Source organism: Neodiprion fabricii, chromosome 5 (genome assembly GCF_021155785.1).
Source record: "Neodiprion fabricii isolate iyNeoFabr1 chromosome 5, iyNeoFabr1.1, whole genome shotgun sequence".
Taxonomy (NCBI): Eukaryota; Metazoa; Arthropoda; class Insecta; order Hymenoptera; family Diprionidae; genus Neodiprion; species Neodiprion fabricii.
In genome coordinates, this window is record NC_060243.1 from 28733584 (window position 1) to 28756803 (window position 23220).

The 23220-nt window shown below is 37.4% G+C and overlaps 1 protein-coding gene across 4 annotated transcripts in view; it reads left to right on the forward strand.

Annotated features, from left to right (window-relative positions):
* LOC124183967 (semaphorin-1A-like) overlaps nucleotides 1–23220 on the forward strand; it is a 220037-nt gene that overhangs the window by 153033 nt on the left and 43784 nt on the right. For all 4 annotated transcript variants that reach the window (XM_046573198.1, XM_046573197.1, XM_046573196.1 and 1 more), the window contains 2 exons: nucleotides 15550–15643; nucleotides 16138–16189. In XM_046573198.1, coding sequence (XP_046429154.1) covers nucleotides 15550–15643; nucleotides 16138–16189 — 146 coding nt within the window. The remainder of the gene's footprint in view (nucleotides 1–15549; nucleotides 15644–16137; nucleotides 16190–23220) is intronic.

Genomic DNA, 23220 nt, shown 5'->3' on the forward strand with positions numbered 1-23220 from the left:
CACCCTAAATATCCACGGCGCGCACCACTTGGTAATTCATGCTCCCTATCCGCTCTCGCCTGACAGTAGCATTGCTCAGGGTTGCTTCCGGAGGCTGACAGTGAGCGATGGGATCGTCGGAAACGTGATCATCCACCGTCCTCCTTGCATTGAGCCTCACATTCGCTCGTCCTCATCCTGGAGATGAGGTGGTGCTCAATCGAACTCTCAACACCGGTAGACTGTGCCACATAGTGCACGGTGTCGATACAGCGCCGCCTGGTGTAAGGGTGTTTACAGGACCGTTGATGGCTGGTGGTGGTGCTCTTCTCTCTTCTCTGTTATACATCAAGCGTTCCAAACCCGTGGGATGAAGATGACAGGCAGTCTCGAGACGAATGATAAATCAGTGTCTTTCTCGTCTTTGCCGCGCAGTCTGGCGAGTTTACACCGCGGGCCAGCAGCAGCCACTCTTTGTCCATAGCCAGAGAAACGTCTTCTTGTTCTTCTTATTCATCTCCTTTTCCATCCTCCTTAGGATCTGATTGCTCGAGTGGTCGAGGCTGGAAACGACGACGAAATCGAAGATAGTCCACGTACCCTGGTTGCACACATACACACAAGCACACACACATCGATGTGAGCACTCACGACTCAGTGGAGTAGCTAGCTCTTCATTCAGGTTTGATACATACAGGGTGTCCTGTTTCAGTACACGGACGGGATGAAGGAAAGAAGAAATAAATGATTTCATTGAAAATCGACGCTTGGCGTCAGGTTTGAAAGCAGATACACTTGGCAGCTACATAGCATGATCAATTTTCATCAACATGGCTGGATGAATGAATGTTTGAAAAGAGGTAGGTACTGAATTACACCGAGCAACGTTCTTTCCTGTCCAGCATTCGATACCCTTTGCTTACAGAAAAGTCGTAACGGAAATCGATATCAGTCAAGTCAAAACTGTGAGGTGAAATGCTCGATGAAGTAAGCAAATAAAATTGAGCGTCGTCGAAGGTAGGCTAAATTCAACAGACGACGTTGATCAACAGAGTTGAATCATTTTCTTTTATACCTACGGGGTGAATGAGTAGCGATAACGGAAACGAACAAAAGCCACACTGTGTCACCGAGTGTATTGGCGAAACGCATCGAACAGTTGAAAAAAGTTGAACCATGAATAAATAACGTCATATCGTTCTTCGTCGCCTTCCCCCCGCTCCTCTTTGTCACCAACGTTTTTCCGTCTATCTCGCGACGGGCACAGCTCGAGATAATCGAGCTTGTCGAATGAAACGGGGACACCCCGTGTGCACCACCCTTGATTCGCTTGAGTGTGTGTGTGTGTGTGCGTTTCTGTGGGGGGCGCGAGGGCTCCGAGCTACGATCGCACAATGGTCCGTCCGTGCACAAAAGAGACCAACAAAGAAGGGCTTTGCAAGCGAGATAAGAAAACGCAAAGACGCGCGGAAGTGTAGAGCCAAGCCTCTGCAGCAGAAGAAGCCGCAGTAGCAGCAGCAGCATCGGTGACTGGCCGTCTCCTTCCTTCTTTCCTTACTTGGAATCTATACCTGCCCACCAGTCGAACCGACATGAACACCGTCACACCGACACTGTAACCCATTTATTGTTACGATAACGAAGGAAATCCTCGCTCATGGTTAACGATAAGACCGCCATATCAGATCGCCCTGCTCAGGTTTCTGCTACCGCTGCTGGTGCCCGTTCAATCAGCCCGACTTGATGACGGAACGTTGTGACGCTTTCATCGGCTGAGGTCCTAGAAAGATTCGAGACCATTTTCTACCCACAAGGCACTCGACCTGTCGTTCAAGTTTCGTAGACTTTGTTGCGTTGTTACTGTGTTTTGACAATAGTCAACGTACCGCTTCTGATCGATTGCTGTGAACCTCCGTATTTTTTACATCATGGCTTGATTGATTTCTCGAATCAATCTCATCATTGGTATCAGGATAACGTAGTATGGGATCGAGATGTCGCATATGCTGTACATGAAGAATATCCTTAGTTTATATAATGCAGGAGAGGAAATTCGAAAGAGTATTTTCTACCGGTATAGTAAAGTAGTGAGAAACTAGTCCAGAGCCGCCTGTTGTATTTCGGCACTTGAGACCAGCCTCATGCTGTGATGGAGGGATCGCGTTAGGGTGCTTTTATTTCATTGATGTACTCGACGCAACGTAACCGAACCTGACTCAACCGAACCAGTGTGCTCCGACTGTGAGTAAAAGTTGGCATGGCGCTGACGGGGAAAGGAATGCCGTTGCATTAGTTGCAGCTCCGGCAGGTCCTCACTTATAAACGCGTCGAGAGACTGCCAAGTTCCGAGTTGGTAAGTATATAAAGTACGGTCACTCGAACCGAACTATGCATCCATCTGAAACAGTCGTCAATCCTTTTCAGACGACGGAAGGACGTACATTGAAGTATTTCGCGAAAGCCATGCTTGACTTCTTTCAACGTTGAAAGAATCTGAAGTGAAACACGGTATAATCAGAGCAGTGGTAGCTAGTTGGATACCTGCTTTATGAATACTCGAATAACTTTTCGTTCAAACGCTAAAAGATTCCAGTCCAACCGTGACTCTCAATGCGGATCCAAGTTGTGTACTTCGTTTATATCCGATGTAGATTTTCAGCTCATTTCTTTTCCTCCAGCTTCCATCTTAATTCACTCCTTACTACACAATTTCCCTTGGAGGCATTCAAACTTTATATTCACCCTCGAATGGTTCACCGTTTCTAAACCGGCAAGAAAAATAGTTCGACAACTAAAATTTCCCCTTCAGGCTGGTTACGCCATCGGTAAACTATACCTCTCTACGGGAATAGGGTTCTGCAAATCGTTTCACGATTATTGTCGTCGAGACTCGATTTCGCCCCTCAAAGACTTCTGGGAGCCTCAACCACTTTCAATATGGTCTACGCACCCCAGGCGAGGATATCGCGCATATGGATGCCGGTAGACTACAATAGTCGCATTGTTCACATCGTAGAAATTAATCCGATTGTTACTGGTCGGTGAATCAAACCCAAGGCTGGGTGAAACCCGTTGTTGTTATCAACGAATTTAACAGTTTCGACGACTGACAAACGTACAATCCAACGCGTTATTCTGGTTTTAATGCGTTTCAACGTTTTCTCGTCATTTTAATTTTTAACTTTCGAATTTGGCTACTGACTCATTTTCATTCGGCAGTATCAATACCATTGAATCTGATCCGCAAAGAATATCGTATTTATATTTGAAAATTTAATAATCTCCTCCAGCTGTGGGTGAGCGTAAATTTATACATGAAACACGTATTAGCAATTAACGGATGGGAGGATGCGAAAATTGAATGAAAAAAAAGGAAGGAAGAATAAAAAAAAAAAAACCACGCAAAAACTTGACGGAAAATAAATCAAGCGAAACGTGTACGTGTACAATATAAGGCATGTATACATGGAATTTATGCAGGGAAAAAGTACGCAATTTAATTTTGATTCGCCGTCGTATCGAGGAGGGTTGTAAAAGAACCCGGTGAGCGTTCACTGCGATGTGTATAATAATGTATCGATTTTACCAAAGCATGCAGGCAAGGGTACACACATCAAAGTTTAACAGCGGACGTTTAATTTCACAAGGGTGATTTTTTTTTTTTTTTTTCTTCTTTTTTCATTTGTTTTTTTTTACCTCTCCGTATGATACGCTGCAGGGGAGGGGGGCTGACGTGTAAAACTTTTTTCGATTCGAGTTATATTATGTTGTACATTTGTAGGTAATTCGTTGAAATAAGTTGGTTTAAAAACAGCGAAAACACCGAACAAGGAAAGTTTCACGTCTTTGTACGCGTGTGTGCGAAGTAGTTTGAACTGTCGAGTCTTTTATGAGAACGCGTTCGCGTGACCCTAAATCGAATAGACATATAACGAAGAAAATGTTAATGTCGAAACTCCGTTTTCCTATTTTTTTCTTCAGTTCTTTCTCGCATTCTCAGTTTCATCGTTTTTTTTTTCTTTTTTTTTTTAATCTCGTTTTCTTTTTAGCTCGCTATTTTATTGTTTCAATTTATTTTACTCCGTGCGTGTTTACCGAGATGTACTTCCTCCCCCAGCCAGCGGCTTATAAACGTCAACGTTTTGTTCCTCAAAACGCGGTTGTGTGTGCGTGACTTTTTTTTCCACTTTTTCCTTACTTCTTACCCTTTATTTACCCCTATACGAAGAAAGATTAATAACTTGTGGAGAACTTTTATCGCCGCATGTATTATACATGTGCAGAGTGCGAGTACCTAATATATTATATGCAAATAAACTGGAACGATGTAACAAGGAGAAAGTAGGAGAGAAAGAGAGAAATGGACATGAGAGTAAAATGGCACGAGCGAGTCTCGCGATCCTGTAAGAATATTTATACATTCGGTAATTAATTATATCGAAACTTGTTGAACGAGATTTCTTTGAAAGTAAAAACTGGCACTTGCTACTGTTCAAGATAGAGAGAAAGAGAGAGAAAGAGTGAGACTGAGAGGATTGAAAAATTAAACAGAAGCTTATATCGATAATAAAAAATGCGTTGTTTTTAGATTTGAATTAAAAATATTCAGGCTTTCGATCCGTGATTTCATTTTTGGGTAGACTTCTTGCAGCGGGATGGCTGAGGTGAAGAATATTAGATTACGCAACTGGTGCGCAAAATACGCGATTCCCGCACGAATCCAGTTTTGCGCACTCATTTTGGCACACTAAATCGAATTTTGTGCACTCACAATCAGTTCCTTCTTTCTAGTTACGCCACAAGACACATTCTGAATTAATTCCCACTCCAGTGCAGGAGTCTACTATTCCGTACACTCATTTGGGTTCGCAAAATCGAGTTTTGCGGACTCAGTTAGAAATAGTTGAATTTTGCGCACTCTGTTCTATCTTTCCACTTACCCTACAAGAAAACATATTTCGAATCAATTCCTGCACCAATGCGGAAATTTATTATTTCGTGCAATCATTTGAGTTCGCAAAATCGAGTTTTGCGCACTCAGTGAGGGAAAATCTAATTTTCTGTACTCGGTTCTATCTTTCCAGTTACACAACAAGGAAACGTATTTCTAATCAATTCCCGCGCCAGTGCGGGAATTTGCCATTTTGCACACTCATTTGAGTACGCAAAATAAAATTTTGCGCATTCGGTTAAAAAAAAAAATAACAATCGAAATTTTTTCCCGAGTCGGCGGGTTTCCATACAACCGTTCGCAACTGAACAAGGAAAGGATAATCCAAGGATGTGCGATTAGACAGCTTTCCAAACTCCTTAATTCCTGTATCCGAGCAGCCTCTTCCTAGCCTCGGATATCTCTCGATAGTTTTCCTCTCCGTCAGTTGCTGAGATTGCCGGTAGGGATAGTCGGTTAAGAGTTTCTGCCAATTGTACCGCGGGGTTCGTTTCGACGGCGATAAATTTTGCGGGGTAGGTAGAGGGGTGTCCCGATTGCCGATACAGTTGTGTGAGTAAGAGAAGTAGGAAAAGGGAACCGCAGGCGATAATCAGTGAGTCGAATCGATTCGCTCCGCACGTTTCGCTCCAAATTTCGCCTAGTTTGGTATAAACCTTGCAGGAGTCTGGATCACCTGCGCAAAAAAGTAACCTGATCCGAAGCTAATCAACCGAATCCTCGCAAAAAATCAAGAAGGGCAAACCCTTAGACACGGGCACGTATGATCCCTGCAGGACGAAAACTCGGCTCATTCCAACTTCTTCTCATTCTTATTCTTCTTCTTATTTCTACGCGGCGATCCCGAGGGATCCCGATTGATTCTATGCAGCGTACAAATTACCGCGCGAACATTCGACACGGGATTATTTCCTCCAATCTAGATTTTTACATTATTCTGCGATAGAGCGATCAAGATTTAAAAAAACTTGAGCTTAGCTACTGCCTCGATCGGTTTTCATTTGGCACGATTAGTCCCTTTTTTTTTTTTTTTTTTTTCTTAACAACGAAAAATAACGACTTTTCGCACACTGTAAATTCGTAATGTAACAAATGTCGAATATCGAGGTGACTACGTATCGGCAAGTCTTGTCACGGAATCGCCTCATCGTCGAAAATGTATTAAACACTGCGAGAAAATTGTTGTATCCTTTTTTTTTACCCTACTATCTGCTTGATAATAATTGCTGTAAATTGCGGTAAATTATATTCGTTTCCCTGCATATTTCAGAGTATGAATATAGTATACATGGACAGGCGATAATACTCTACAATTATCATCGGTAATTGCGTCAATTCTGTATTAAATGGATAGACATATATATGTATATATAGGAATAAAAAAAAAAAAAAACAAAAAACGCAGAATTCAAACGACGGTTCGGTTATTTATCGAATACGTATACACGCGTATTCAAAAATCCATATATCCTAATTATCAGAAGGATATAAACGTAATGAAAAGCAGTTATACTGAGACAATTTATTACAGGTAATACCGAGTAAAAATTACTAGATTTGCCTACAAACTGACGTTGCGTAAACACGAAACTTGTATTAGAATCGAAAAAATACTCGAGAGTATAAAAATGATGACCATATATTATAATAAGAAAGGAATTAAATTTCCTCATGATTCCCACGTAACTATCAAGCTTAAAATAATTGGTGATGTGGAAGAAAAAAAAAAAAAAAATTAACATCTAAATGCGTGGTAAATTCGTTATTCGACAAAGTTCAGAATCGCTTTCTATGCTAAGCTATCGTGTATAAAGTTAAATCTCAATTGTCTAATAGCGAGTGATAAAAATAGTAAAATTTATTGGAAACTAACAATAAGCGGGGTCGGAACGATTCACGTGTGCCTCGGTAACATTCGGCTGAACATTTTTATCCATAAAACTCGTACTTCCACGGTAATATATTACTTTTGCAATAATAATTACGTTAATAATAATAATTATTGAATCATAAATTCGTTTCATCCATTTATACAATTACGATAATGATGACGGAGGGAAAAATTTTTGTTCAACATATTTTAATAACGACGTAGAAATTGCATATCAAATTCCGTGAGAAACTGACTAAACTTTTACGAAGACGGCAATAATCGTTGTGTTTTAAATTCAAGGAATAAGAGATGGAAATTGGGTCGAAAGGTTTTTTCGTGAAATTTCACGTGTTCCAACCACATTCTTTAAATTTCTTCGATCTTAAAAACCGCGGTATTCAAATGACACATTTTCCCATTAACCTTCGGCCTGTGATTAGTTAACGAAACGTTTCCGTTTCGTTCATTACTCGCAAATATACATTCAGAATTTGAATCACGGTGCGTACAACCGTAATATATACAGACATATACGTGACACCGCATGTCGATTCTTGAAAAAAATCATCAATCGCCAAGATTCAGCGAAGCGAATGTTTGCCAAACGGTAAATTCGTGCGTCACGAAACCGAAATCCGAGCCTCGTTCCCGGTACCCACGCATACTTTCGTTCCTCACGCGACGAAACGGCTTATGGGTAGAGGTATCGAGTATTTTGGGAATTAACTATAACCCTCGTGTCCTTTATATACCGAGATCACGACGTCTCGGAAGGATCGACGGAAATGAGTCGAAATGTATAAAAAGTAAAGAAAGACCAACTACTGTACACTGAGAAAAATTTCATTTGTTACGGTGATTAGAAAAATTGAGTGAAACAGGTATCGTTAAAAAAAACTGTTTGAATATCGTTGGAATGACGAAAAACGAGGCACGCCTAATTATTTTGCGCTATCGTCGATCCTTTTTTGTTGTTGCAACGCAAAATCAGTTTCTGAGGTTTACTCTACTTTTTTAGTTAAACATCAAGGCTTTAAAGTTTTAAATTTTCGCAACAGTTGCGAGAAAATATAGGTAACAGTGATCGTAATGAGAAAGAATAGCAACGGATACCCAGAATTTGCGGCAACAGCTAGAAAATTAATTTTCATTTTCTACCTAGAACTATATTCTCCGATTGTGGTAAAAAAATAAAACTAGTTAAGGACTGAGCGGTAACCGTAAGTAAAAATTTCTCTCAGTATACGATACTTCATAGGATTGAAATTACCAAATCATTGATTGTGAGAGAAAATTTTGCAATTTTTACGAATTGCAACCTTGAGGTTTTTTTTTCTGTGATTTGTTTGATTTCTAGTTACCTTGAAGCTCTTCTAATTCATGAAAATCACGAAATCCATAGATGTAAAAAAATCTCGACACCCTCGAAGCTGCTAATTTTTGGGACTTGTGTCCATGAGAACTTTTCATCGAGATGATATACGCTACAAACGTACTGAAAATCCAGCCAATTCGAACCTGAGCCAATTTCCATAACAATCCTGCGGGTTCTTTTAAATTATCTCATCTTTTTTAATCATGCCGAATTTATAATGATTTTATGTGCGATATATTTCAACGAAATTATTCAAACAAATCACGATCTAGAGGCTTGTTGCTTTTTTTTTTTTTTTTTTTGTATGTGTAGCGTTATTCGATTTCGGGCTAGATTGCTGAATTTGTGTTTTAAATTTTCTGGCACTCCGCATGCGTATAAATGTATCGCTGTATCAGCAATACTGACGTACCAAGAGAGAGGAACATAAAATACGCGACGTTGAATAACTTGTTTTTCTTTTTTCTGTTTCAATATGTAAGATACGTGTTTCATTTCTTCTCCACCGTATACTTTTCTTACGTTATTATATCACATCGCCGCTGCGCGTACGGTATAAGAAAAAGAATCTAACGTACGCGGTGTCGCCTTCAAATCTCGTCTTTCTTCTCTATATCTCTATCATCTGTAATCGTAAAAACGGCGAATGATATCTCGATTGTGAAACACACACGCGATGCTGTTATTTCTGACGAAAATTCATCAATTATCTTCCAACATCTCGAGCCAAGAAATCAATATATTATTACTGATTTTTTTATACAGGATACGCGAAATAAACAAGTTAAACGCGATACTAATAATAAGAATAATAATCAAAGTATAATTCGTAAATAAATAAACGATGTAATAATATTTACCGGAGCGCGGATTTTAAGCCAAGGAAAGATCATAGAAATCCATCTTGAAATCGTAATAAATGAAATTTCGTTGTTGGATTTAGCGGATCGAGACGATGCGTTGGATAATAAATATACATCAGATAAAAGGAAATAAATTTAGAAGTTTTTGCGCAGGGAAAAACGTGGAAAAATAACAAATTCGCGTACACACGTAACGTACATATTACATGTACAGTATACTGTATAAAACGCCAAAGTTTCGGAGGTTGAAAAATTGAAGTTGTAATTCGTTCAGGCCACTCTGTATATATATCTTGAGTAGGACAAATCGAATTTTCCACCACTCAGCTTCTCGGCATGATATACGTATACATGTAATGCACGAACGCACACTCATATGTACATTAGAATGGTTGAAATGAAAAAAAAAATTCAATTGTTCTACGAACGGATGAAGAATATACTTGATCCTAGTCTGAAAAGAAGCCTCGAAAAAACTGAGCACCGTAGCTCAAGTGTAAAGTCGAGACGTTTTGATTTTTTGTAATAAAAAAAAAAAAAAAAATCAACGAGCGAGAGGGATCAGAAATACCACAAAAAAAGGAATGGTAGTTGAAGAAATGGAAATTGTGCCACTGCTAGACAAAGCTTCAAGTGAATTTATTGGGAAAAAAAAATCGCCATTTCTGTTCGATCAATTCGATTTACCGTATGATTGGTTCGACAAAAGTCTTGAATTACGGAAGGCGGATGAGACTTTTCAAAAAGTGTCTGGAAGTCGTTAAGGACTTAAAAGTCGTCAACGATGTTGCTGAACGAGCAGCAGCGTTGGTCCGAGAATTTAATTCTTTATTAACGAAGAACGAAGACCGAGCACGATACGTTTTGCAACTAGTTCGGCAACACCGGAAACTGTATCCCGATTGCCGAAAGCAAAAGTTGAACTCTCTGTCTTCAAAAGAACAGCGATAATTAATTTAATTTATTTGCTACGATGAATCCAAAAAAAAATAAAAAAAATAAAAAAAAATTATGGGTGCGAAGATCGACTTTTCGATTTTTTTTATTACAAAAATCAAAACGACTCGACCTTCAACTTGAGCTACAGCGTCCAGTCTTTCCAAGGCTTTGTTTCCAGACCAGGAACAAGCATTTTCTTCGTCAGCTTGTGGGAAAATCGAAATGTTTTCTTCGTTTGAAACACCCCAATACATGAATAAATATGTACAATACATTAATCTTCGCGTGTGTAATAAATATGAAATTCCAGTTCGTGCCCGTCGAGCGTTTAGATTGGATGTATGGAAGATATTGCGTCCCTAAATACACGGAACGAGGGTGACGTTTCAACCAAGTTTAGCGTTCTGCCGGCTGTATCGAGGCTTATAGGACCCGTTTGGTCGTCCTTCCCCCTCCGAGGAAATGTGCATATCGGATTATCCGAGGAAAGGTTACAAGAGTATCGTTTTTCCACCGATGATACGATGCAGGTAACGCGCGAATTATACGAAGGTTATTTAACTGCCGCCTGCGGAAACGAGATCTACGTCCGAATCTTGATTCGAAATGAAGCGAAGTAAAAAATTGTTGCGTATAAAAAAAAAATAAATAAAGAAACAGCGCGAGACGAAAGTGAAAGACCAAAAAAATCGGGCAATTGCTTATGAATCGCAAATTCACTTGTTATAGACGATAGGGATGAAGGAGATTTTTTTTTCTTTACCATTTAAATTACATTGTAATATGTTGAAAACGAACTTGTGGATTTATTAAATTTTTAACGGATTTTTTAAATGTTATTATGCACTGTGTACACGACGGTTTATCAATAAAATAAATTGCTACGGGGTTTTATTATCGTTCTTGACGGATTTCTTTGTCGTTAAACCTTGTGACGGTGAACTTAAATAAATAAACTAAAAACATATAAATCTTTCTCAAATATGACATACCTATGAATAACTGTTTGAACATTTTTTAAATTACGAAACTCAGATCCAGAGCGGTATAAACTGTGTTGTATCTTACAAATAAATGTTTTATCCTACTCTCTCCAATATTATAACAATATTTGAATGAAACTCTGGTCAAACAAGTCGAGGAAGTGAAAATAGGATTTTTCTGCGTAAAACATTACCGCAACACTGCATGTACAAATGAAACATCGTTTTCGTTCGATTCTGTTTATTCTACCGCGCATGTTCTAAAATTCGAAAGCTGTTGTCTGTCAGGGCTGCCAACCGTTACAAATTCGGACAACAGTTCACCGCGATGTATCTAACCTCAAAGATCTTGACAGCTGATCCAGACTCGACCGTTGGTCATTCTCCCCAGTGAATTGTCACGAATAAAAGCTCTCGTATTCTATCCCGGTATAATTTTTGAGGTTAGACAGATCGCCGCGAACAGTCGTCTATTAGTTTCAAATTTCCGCCGGCTGGTGGCGCTGTCGGACGATAGCTCTCGGATTTTGGCGCGTGCGCGTCAAACTCCAGCGTAGAACGGAATGTCTGGTCTGTAGGAATTCACTCTGTGTGCAGTACAGGTTGTACAGGGTATGTAATCCTCTTGTTCGAAAGTTTGACTGTGGAACAGAGAAGTGGGAGGGAAGACGGGGATGAGGATGAGGATGAGGAGGAGAGCTACTATGATCACTTTGTCTGTGTTAAACCGTGTTGTCTGTTGCGGTGAAGTTTGAAACGAGGGTTAGACGTTTCGGTCTGACAATGAGCGCTCCATAAACTCTGCGGATAGGCAACATGAACGCACAGGTATAACTTGCGCCATAGAACGTACATAGAGATTTAACTCGGTCGCGAGGCCCTCAAGCCCTGCAACGTTCCCGGGACGCAACCTCTGTCGGATTAACTATTTATTCATAATCTTTGGACAAGGGTCGGGTAATGTGTACTGCTTATAATGTACGTCTTACTTATCCCGATGCCACGGGTTTCCGCATTACCGACCGAGCCGCGATCATCCAACAGGAAGTCGAGGAAGCTCGTTTTCCGATTCGGGCCATTCGAGATCACTAAAATCTTGATCCTTCGAGAACACACCTCTTTTTTTCTCAAACGTCAGGTATATTCTGGAATAAAATTAATCTATCCCATATTTGACGCGTTAACGTTCCAAGCGACGAGTTTATCACTCGTGAAATATGACGTAAGCTTTTTCCGAAAATCTTGTGAAATCTTTTCAAATCCTTTGAAAACTTTTTAATCTCGATGTCAGGTGTACGTCAAATCCACGAGTGATTAATCCCTCAGTTCCAAGTGTAAGCCTCCGATCGAGATGACAAATTCAGGGGTATGCTTACATCAAATGTTGATGTTTTTTGGTTTTTGGAAATTTTTTTTCACCGCTTTTTGAAATTATCCGATCTCTTTTCTTCGCTACACTCATGAGTACTTCATGTTTTATACTCATTGTTAGTTACTTCAATCCCTCATTACTCGCGGCTTCCTCGAAATGACTCTTTTTTTTTTTTTTTTTTTGTTTCTACCCTGCAGCAATTAATATTTTTCCTCCAGTCCCAGAGACACTGCGGCTCTTTCTTTTCAGCTAACGAAGCGTGACACTCATTCGGCTCCGCGATACGATTACGCTGCACGACGCAATTGAGCTGTTTGTAAATTGAAATAAAAATCAATTGCATCGATTACAAATAAACGTGAACCTAGTCGAAGAGAATAAGAAAAACAAAAAGTTAAACGAAAAACCATTGATCAGAAGGATCGTAGATAAAAGTAGAAAGTCATCGCGGTGATCAACAAACTACTGCAGCTGTAATTGTTTGTCGTATTATTTTCTCCCTTTTCTTTTTCCATTGTTGGGAATATCGCCCGACGACTCGATTTGCCAATTCGCTAATTTATTTTGCTTAATTACTGTTCGTTGTCAATTATCGTTATTCAATCTCCACCCGTTGGTCTCGTGGGAATTTCTCTCCTTTTAGGCACGGGATGTAACAAGTCGGTATCAATTTGACGATATCTGATGCTGCGAATAAACCTGATCAGCATTGATCCCCCTGCGCAGATATAACGCGTATGGGACATTCCACGTCAAATCGACCTGGGTCTGTAACTCAACTACTCCGATTTGGTTTGCGATTTTTGTACTATTCTTTTCACTCTTGCGAGCGCTCATTTTTGTCTGAAGAAATTTTTCAATATCATTGGAATTAGCGACAATTTTTTAAAACGACCAATACCGATCGAAGCAATTTAAAAATCTCAAGAAAATTCTCAAATATCTGCCGTTGCGTCTGAAAATTTTTGATCATTTGTAATTTGTTTTTTTTTTTTTTTTCTCACGTTACTTTCAAAAAAGCTCGAAAAAGCTCAGAACTCTTCGAAATTATTTCCAATTTTTAAAACGTGTCGATTGATACGGTCGTTTTAAAGAATTTTACCTAATTCCGATGATTTCGAAAGATTTGTGAAAAAAAAAAAATTGGTGCTTTTCAGAGCAAATACAAGCATATAAAAAATTGCGAGCAAACTTCTGGAGGTCGAGTTTCAGGCTCAGATTGATTTGACGTAGAATGCCTCATACATATAATTTATTTTGGAAAATTAGGTAATTTTTGTCATCTTTCGATAGTCCTTTCATAGAATTATTCAAGTCAATGAAAGTAATATTGAAATATGTTAAAAATTATGTAATTTCCCTAAATAAATCGTGTATTTTATTCAAGATTCCTGCCGATCGAGTTTCTATTATTATTATTATTATTATTATTGTTATTATTATTATTTTTTTCACGAATCAAGCATCGTTTCCTTAGTTTTCCTCCAGTAATAAAAAGAAAATCTAATTTCACTGAATCCGAGTGTTTTTTTTTTTTCAAATTTTATTTTCCACCGCAAGAAACCGTCAAATATATTCCAAGAAGAATTTTTTATTTTTTTCTTTATTTTTACTGAAAGAAGTTCAAAAAAAAAAAAAAAATACAACACACTCATCACTCTCGTCCGATTTCGGAACCGTGACGGAAGAATGTGCGTTTTTTAGTCCCTTGTTCTACAAAAAAAAAAAAAAAAAAGAAGATGGAAAAAAGAAAACAAAACGGATTTATCCCTTTTAAAAATGGTGGAGACAAATTTCGAGTCGTTGTTATCGATCGATAAAAAAAAAAAAAAAAAAAAAAAACAACCAAATAACCCATTGATCGTTGGAATCCCGGCACGGGGAGGGAGGTGGGGGGGGGGGAGAGTCAACGACCCGGAATGGCCCGTACACACAAACACGGAAACGCAGGCGAACAGACCGGCTGTGAAGATAAACAGATAGACGCAGATTAATTCATTGAGAAGCGGGATGAATTCCGGGATACACTAATTGGTCGTCCCTGCAGGCATGTGACAACCGGCAATCCAGTCGGATTAGCCCCGCCACCTCGCCTCCCCCTCATCCTGCAGGACACTCCAGACACGTCGAGCCACTTCCTCGACCCCCTCTCATCTCCTTATTCCTCCCCCCTCGCTCTTCATCTCGCTCATCGATTTTAACCCCCTTCGTATTCCCCTTGTTTGTTTTTCCCCCGATTCGGGTTTCTCGCACTTATACAGTATCACGGTTAATTTACAAACTTATACTCTCGCCTCGGGGAATTGAGAATTGGGGAAAAGGGATTTGAATAGCGCCCAAAAATAATATGTAAATAAAGCTGGAGATTGTTGCGCATGTTGGGCTTTTCCTGTCAACTCGACCAATAATTTTCCTATAACGTTATTTATTCGGCTCGACGAATTTATTTTATATGATCATTCAACCTCGAAAAAGATGTTGTGATAATTTTTTTTTTTTTTTTTTCTACAATTCTTACACCAGCACTGAGAAATATTTCATTCGTCGTAGTAGCTGGGAAAATTCTTGCCTCGAAAATGTCGGAATTCAATGTATTTATTTGCGGCAGAACAGTTCATGATTTATACTCATTACATTTAATTATTTTGTTTTCTCCATTTTCCGTTTAAATAACGATTCGAGAAAGTCTGAAAATTTTTGAATTTCTATCGCTCGCAAGTGGTTCGACTCATAAACTATCTAAATTTAGAAAAAGTGCAGAAATAAAATTTTCCCAACTCTAACCGATCGCGAGATATTCGTTTATAAACATTGAGTCATAATATGCGAACATCTCTCAATCGGTTAGAGTTAGGAAAATTTTATCTCCGTACATTTTTTTATAGAGCGTGGAATTTCCTGTAAAAATCTGTATTTAGAAAATTTCTAAGTCGAGCCGTTTAGGAGAAATAGAAATTCAAAAATTTTCCGATTTTCTTTACGTGCTGTTTATACGGAAAATGGAATAAAAAAAAATAGGCATCTTTAAATATCAATATTAAGAGCTCGTATTTGGATGAGATATGTTATTTAACGTACTTCAGGGAAATTGTGATTTTTTTTTTCTCGGCACGTCCTAATTTAATGAATACCGTTGTGCAATTCCGAAATTTTCCGTGTTTTATCCGCACCTAAATTGGACTAATTTTCAGCATTTCTCTTCTCTGTTTTTCAGACGACATGGGGCAGAAATTCCTGGGAAATGAGAGCCACGTGGAACACTTTAAGCTGCTGGAACGGACGGGGACTTCCATGTTGATCGGTGCCAGGTAACGATTACAAAAAAAAAAAAAAAAAAACTAAAATTACACGGTAATAATCATTCCAGCGTAAATTATCCGTTGTCGTTGTGTTTTCTCATCTTATTGTATTTAATTTTTTTTTTTATCTAATTCTCCGGTTTTATCCTTTGAAACGGTGTATAGTATCACATACTAAAAAGCCAGAGAAAAACGAAAAGAGGGAAAAAAATAAATAAATAAAATAACAACGTCGAAAACAAAGAAAGCGTTTACTTGATACAATAAACGGCAACGAGATAAAAAGTGACATAAAGAAAAGAAGAGTATCATTTAATGCAAAAATCGTCTCCAGTAAAAGTCTTGGGAGTCTAATTTGCAATAATTTTCCATGAAGCCTGAGGCGACTCTGGAAGCGCCGTATTATACGGATTTACCGAATCACGAATGTCATGCGAGAATTGCTCCGAGCAGCGTCCGGTTAACGGAATCTCAAATTTTTTTTCCCCCCTCTTGTGTTTCAGGAACACCATTTACAACATCAGTCTTCACAACCTGGCGGAAATACCGGATCAGGTAAATTGTCAAAATATAAATTATCAGAGAGGCTTTCATGTGTGTAAAATATATTTCAAACGTCAAGGGGAAAATTCAGGGAATTTCCGGACTACGGAGAATTTCCTTTAACTTAGGAATTTCCGAAACGAAAGATTTGAAATGCTTCGGTCTGGATATTTCACAATTTCGACACCAGAATTTCGTTGAAAAAAGAAAAACGAAAATAACAAAAAAAAAAAAAAAAAAGAATTCGAGTCCAACGGTTGAAAAAAGCTCCGTACATTTCATAAATATTATCGCAGTGACTCTGAAAAGTTAATTTATTCTCGTTCGCTTTTTTTTTAACCCTTTTTCTAGTAATTATTAATCATTCGACATCAAGTGAAGATTTCTTATCTTCCTTGATTAATGTATATTTATTTATTTAATGTCGCGTGTTTGGATACAAATTCTTTAAGCCTCGATATAATAATGTAGAGAATTTTTATTTCATTTATATGTCTCCAAAATAAAATTTTCAAAATCGTCATTTAGTAAATTATGCATTGCAAAAGCGGTAGTTAATGATGATTTAAATAATATCTGGTATAATTTTCTCACGATGACTTTACATCACGCGATCATACTGTGTATATAATATTGATTAGCTCAACGTCACAGGTTTTGTTGTTTATTGCAAGATTTGATAATTGTTTTCATTCCAGTATCTGTTTAATTTGAAGATCAACAATCTATTTCCAATACCGAATGTCTAATCCTACAGCGAATTTTATACGAAATATTGATACATATTATTTTTTAAGTGGTCGTGATCCGCTGTTTCGGGGAGAGATTTATTTCCGATTCTCTCATCCTTCCGTTATCCGGCTTCTTTTTTTCCCTTGACTAAACCGATGACCGCACAATTTATTATACTCGTACAAAAGTTTAAATTGAATATTTCGGTCTTATTTATTACCCCTCGTTTTTGTCGTTGTTCGTTTTTCTTTTTACATTATTTTTTGCTTACTTCGTTTTTTTCTCTCGCTTCGCGCTTACGTACGAATACAAGGCTAAAGATATTGAAAAGAGTTTTTCATACATCGTAGAATTTGATACATTGTAAAAAAATTTTTTTTTCAACTCGCAAAACCCTTTCATTAGATGAAAAATTTTCAGAGATCACAAAACAAGATCGAAACATGCGGAGATTTGTTTTTCGAATTTATATATCACTTCACAATGTTGAGATATACGTATAATCGCAGAAGAGAACAATTTAGCAATTCCTAACGACTACAGAGTGAATTCTTAACGACCGCACGTTTCGTCTTTCGCTAAAATTTAATGCGCATGCGCTGCGATTCGAAACCGGATGTTTTTTCAGGGCGCCCAATCGTCTCTAACCTCAAAAATTTGAACAGTTGTCGGTGGTGGTTTTGTTAAATCCGCAATTGTACAAAAAAATTTTTGTACGTTAGGAACGGTTGGCCATCCTGTCAAAGAATTGCTCTCGGATCGTTGCGCGTGCGCATTGAATTTTAGCAGACGACGAAACGTGCAGTCGTTAGGAATTCAATCTCTGTGCTTACCTACTTTCGTTTTCCGTCGTTCGTCGTTGTTTACGATATTATATCCTATCCAGGGCAGAATAATCTTGCGATGGGGAAATTGGAGGAGAAATCGTAGTGGAAATAGAGGCGGGATTATTACCTGGCGGTTTTATATCGGTCAAACGTCTCAACTGCTGATATCTGCTAAACCGCAAACAAAACAGGCAGCAACAGCAGCGATCAAAGGTTGACTAACGCTGATATCGCAGGCGTGTTTGTCTTACTTTCCCTAGCCGTGAGAAGAATTGTTGTCGCTTCGTGTTGTTTCCGGTGCAATATCGGCGAAGTATGCTGGGGTCGATTCGGCAATTGACTATGGCTTATAAATTATACCCACAAACGAAATCGACGATGCCAGTTGTAAGAAAGAAAACCGAGAAAAAAAAAAAAAAAATTACATCAACAACGACAGAACGATAGAATTAAAACAAATTGCAAGTGCGATTTGACACGGGTCGTTGATCGATTTCTATTATACTGGGATACGCGAATTTCACGCCTTGTTTGTCAGAGATTTAGAAGAAGAATAAATAATATAAAAATAAATTCACACAATTTCGTCGGATTAATCGAAAGTACAACAAAGATTTCGAACCGCACTTCGTGCGAGGCTACTTCGAAATATTACGTAATTTGTTAGAAACTCGTGAATTTTTTTTTTTTATGATTATAGGAAAGAAAAATGTGTTTGGTGAAAAATCATTAACAAATTTATGAACGTATAAAGTATCGTGAATTTTTGCAAACATTTGATTTTTTTTCCGTGGCCGATATTTTCCAAACAAAAATTGCGAAAGGTTTACAATATTTCGGTTACATTTTCATGAACCAAGTATACTTAGTTTATTGATAATTTTCGTCTGATCAAAGTTGTTATTTTTTTTTTTTTTTTTAAGTTTCCAAAATTGAATTCAAAGAAACGAAAAAGGAAAAGTAATACACAGAAACCGGGTTGAACTTTTGAATTGATTTAATTATTCGTACCTTTGATAACGACAAAATTCATCCACTCTATACATGCCTATAATAAATTATATTTATCTGTGCAATGCATAATGCACGTAGGTACAAATGACTTGGGCGAATTCTGCAGTAGCGTGCAAAAGCCTTTCACTTCCTAACCGCGGCGATATTCTCGGCCATTCCCCATTCGGCATTCGGGTCTACATAGTATAGATAAATAGCAAAATCGTGCATAGAATAACGGACAAATGCATAATCCTGCCGCATGAACCGTATAACGCACGTGCAAAATGCTGGCTATTTCGCAACGAACTCGAATTGGATAGATTTACACGTGGATATAACAGAGAAATTTTCGAACAAGGCTTGTTTCGCTGAGAAAAAAAAGTCACGCCCCAATTACAATATTTCATGATTACTCACATCTTATCGATTTATTACAAGATACTTGACAGATAAATTTTACATTTATCGGATGATTTCTCATACGATTTCTAAAATTTCATACAATTTCTCAAGATCGTACAGAGATTGGTGTAATACTAAACGATTTCTCATTACTGCCAATGATTACTTATGCAGTGTGCTATTTTAATATTACTGATTTCAGAGATTACACCGTGATTACAATATTTCACGATTGCTCATATTTTATCAAGTTATTACGAGATGTTATACTTGTGAAATAAATTTAACTTTGATCAAGTGATTTCTCATATGATATTTTATGCAGGATTTCACTTTGATATTACTGATTTCAGTTTGATTCCAGAGATTACACCATAGTTACAATGTTTTATGATTACTCAAATTTTATCGATTTATTACGAGATACTATACTTGACAAATAATTTTTAGTTTTATCAGGTGATTTCTCATACGATTTCTCAAGATTACAGAGAGATTGCTACAATCATAAACGATTTCTCATTACTGCCTATGATTACTTATGCAGTGTGCTATTTTAATATTAATGATCTCAGAGATTACACCGTGATTACAATATTTCACGATTGCTCATATTTTATCAAGTTATTACGAGATGTTATACTTGAGAAATAAATTTAACTTTGATCAAGTGATTTCTCATATGATATTTTATGCAGAATTTCACTTTGATATTACTGATTTCAGTTTGATTTCAGAGATTACACCGTAGTTACAATGTTTTATGATTACTCAAATTTTATCGATTTATTACGAGATACTGTACTTGACAAATAATTTTTAGTTTTATCAGACGATTTCTCATACGATTTCTCAAGATTACAGAGAGATTGCTGTAATCATAAACGATTTCTCATTACTGCCAATGATTACTTATGCAGTATTCTATTTTAATATTACTGATTCCAGAGATTACACCGTGATTACAATATTTCACGATTGCTCATATTTTATCAAGTTATTACGAGATGTTATACTTGAGAAATAAATTTAACTTTGATCAAGTGATTTCTCATATGATATTTTATGCAGAATTTCACTTTGATATTACTGATTTCAGTTTGATTTCAGAGATTACACCGTAGTTACAATGTTTTATGATTACTCAAATTTTATCGATTTATTACGAGATACTGTACTTGACAAATAATTTTTAGTTTTATCAGACGATTTCTCATACGATTTCTCAAGATTACAGAGAGATTGCTGTAATCATAAACGATTTCTCATTACTGCCAATGATTACTTATGCAGTATTCTATTTTAATATTACTGATTCCAGAGATTACACCGTGATTACATTATTTCACGATTACTCACATTTTACAAAGTCGTTACGAGATATTATACTCGACAAAATCTACATTGATCGGGTGATTTCTCATACGATACCTAAAATTTCAAAACTTGTTTCTGTGTTAATACAATAATAAAAATAACAATAATGAGAATAAGAATCCTCATCGTAAAATATCGTTAATCGTATCTCAAAAAATCTAAGATAAATCGGAAGAGGAAAAAGTGAAAAATTTTGGCGAGGATGAAAAAAACTGCTGCGGTAGAAAAAGGGATCCAAGAATCCTGCGCCACGGGGTCGTGATATTATAGTCTAGCTAATCTACATGTCTGGGCGGGGCAAAGTCGGTCTCGCAGTAAACGAGGAAGGAATCAGAGCAGCACGGCGCTGCATCGCTGTAACATCGAATAGCCGATGGATAGGAGCCTCCGAGGCTGAGGCTCGATAATCTCCCTGTGTTTTTGATCGGCGAGCTCGGGCAAGGAGGGGAAAAAAAATATAAAAAAAAAAATAAAATGGAATGAAGAAAGGAAGAAATTGAGATGGAAAAAAGGAAATCAGGACTAGACGGACGGACACGGAGCAATCAGCAACCGCTAAGAGTTAACCGGAGATCCGCTCAGCACCCCTTTCTCTCTTCTCTTCTCTTCTCTTCTGTCATTTCAACTCTCGGCCTGAATACGCATGGCTTTGTACTGACGATATACAAAAGGTATGGTTATTAGTGTTGAGGTGTCTTCATTGTAGACGCTACGAAATAAAAAAAAAAATAAAAAAAAAAAAAAACTGTAATTGAAGGTGATAAATTGAACGAAGATTCAATATCTGGAAACGGGATCAATCAGTCTGAATTTAATCTGCACAGAAGAATGATGATAAATTATTTAAATTGGAGAATTTCAACGGAAAAATCCAAATTATTATAATCATTACGAAACAAATTACCTCAGATAAACTTTTATCAAATTTTAATTAATAAACTCTGTATAATATATTACACATATAGCGTTATGAAAAATTTATTTCGACCGATTTGACAGTAATTCATTAATCTGGGACAGAATTGAGAGTACTGATCCAAAAAACATTCCCAACTATTTTCGCACAATTTTGGCACGGAAACGGGTGCAAAGAAAGTAGGAAAAAAAATCGTAAGAATATGATTTGATATCATTCTCAAGGACCTTTTTTAGTTTAAATATATCGTTTTCAATTTTCTCATCATCCGATCAATTATATAACGACGATATTGAAATCATCTCGCGTAAAATTAATCATTGCGAATGAAAATTCCTCAATCAATTTATTCCTCCAGCTTATACGTGTGGGTATTTTGTAAATTGCGAGAAGGCGAATAAGAATTTGAAGCTCTCGTAAGAAATGATGAATCTCGTCAAATTATTATACGCGTCGTTGAAATTGAGATTTATAGGAGCGATTTGTTTCATCGCTCTGACTGCCGGCGCTGATTTGGCTAAAAATAAAACCCACCGAGGTCGCAGGATGTACACCTTATATTCATTTGCCTCGGGCGATTAAAGAAATCACTGTAAATCAATCCCGACGTACCCTCGAAAATTGTCGCGTAGGACGCGACTTGCAAGCTCTCCTTTCCTTTCCTCTTTTCAGGCAACCGCCACAATTCTTATCTCATCCTCAACTGTACGATTATGTCTCTCTTGCTCGAATTTATTCTCCCTCATTGTTCACTTGCGCACGTATCTTTTTTTTTGTATTTTTTTTTTAATCATTTTTTTTTTTGATTTTCATTTCATAACTACTCTTTGTTTTTACCGATTAATTTACCCATTTCACTCGTGACTATATTTATAATATATATATCGGCCATATATCGAGCGGAAATATATCGAGCGGCCATATATCGAGCGGAAATATATCGAGCGGAAATATATCGAGCGGAAATATATCGAGCGGCCATATATCGAGCGGAAATATATCGAGCGGAAATATATCGAGCGGCCATATACTGGTTGGAAAAAAAAAATATATAAAATGATGAAAAAGGATATGGGGATGAAAGTGAGATGCATTTTTCTACTTTGAAAAATTTTGACACGTTTCGCTGCTAATTCCGCACGCTGGCTTCAGCTCCAATTCATCCTCTGTATGTGTCATGCATACGTCTAGAAAACAGGGATTGAACGCTGAACTCTCTGTGCACATACATCGTTGTACCTACAAAAATCTCCGTATGCAATATACGCTTAGTCTTATGACTCGATGCGGAATCGGGTTTTCCTCTTTCCAACTTTGGCTTCATCTTCTAACTGAATATTAATATTCAGCGAAGGAACCGCGCTTGGGGGCTAAAATACAACCGTAAACTAACTTCGTACTTGGAAATTTTCCACTTTTTATACATTAAATCGGTTCTTCTGGCGATTTCTGGTCCTCTACAATATTCCCTGCGTAATGCGTAACGCGATTCTGCTACTCATTTTACACGTAATATTACACTCGGAATTATTATTGGCCAATAAATTTCAATTCGTTACCAAAGCTTCGACAAACATTCAATCGATTATTTAAGAATACAGAAATTTTCTTTTTCTCTTTTTTTTTTTTTTGTGGACAGATTCCAAATTAATTTTATCATCTTCTCGCATGATTTAATGCTCACCGATTTCTGACAACATCATCTATACCTTTTTTTTTTTACCCATAAGGTACTTTTCATAATTTCAACAGCCCGTTAATTCAGTGATCGATCCATTTTTCCGATTTACCAA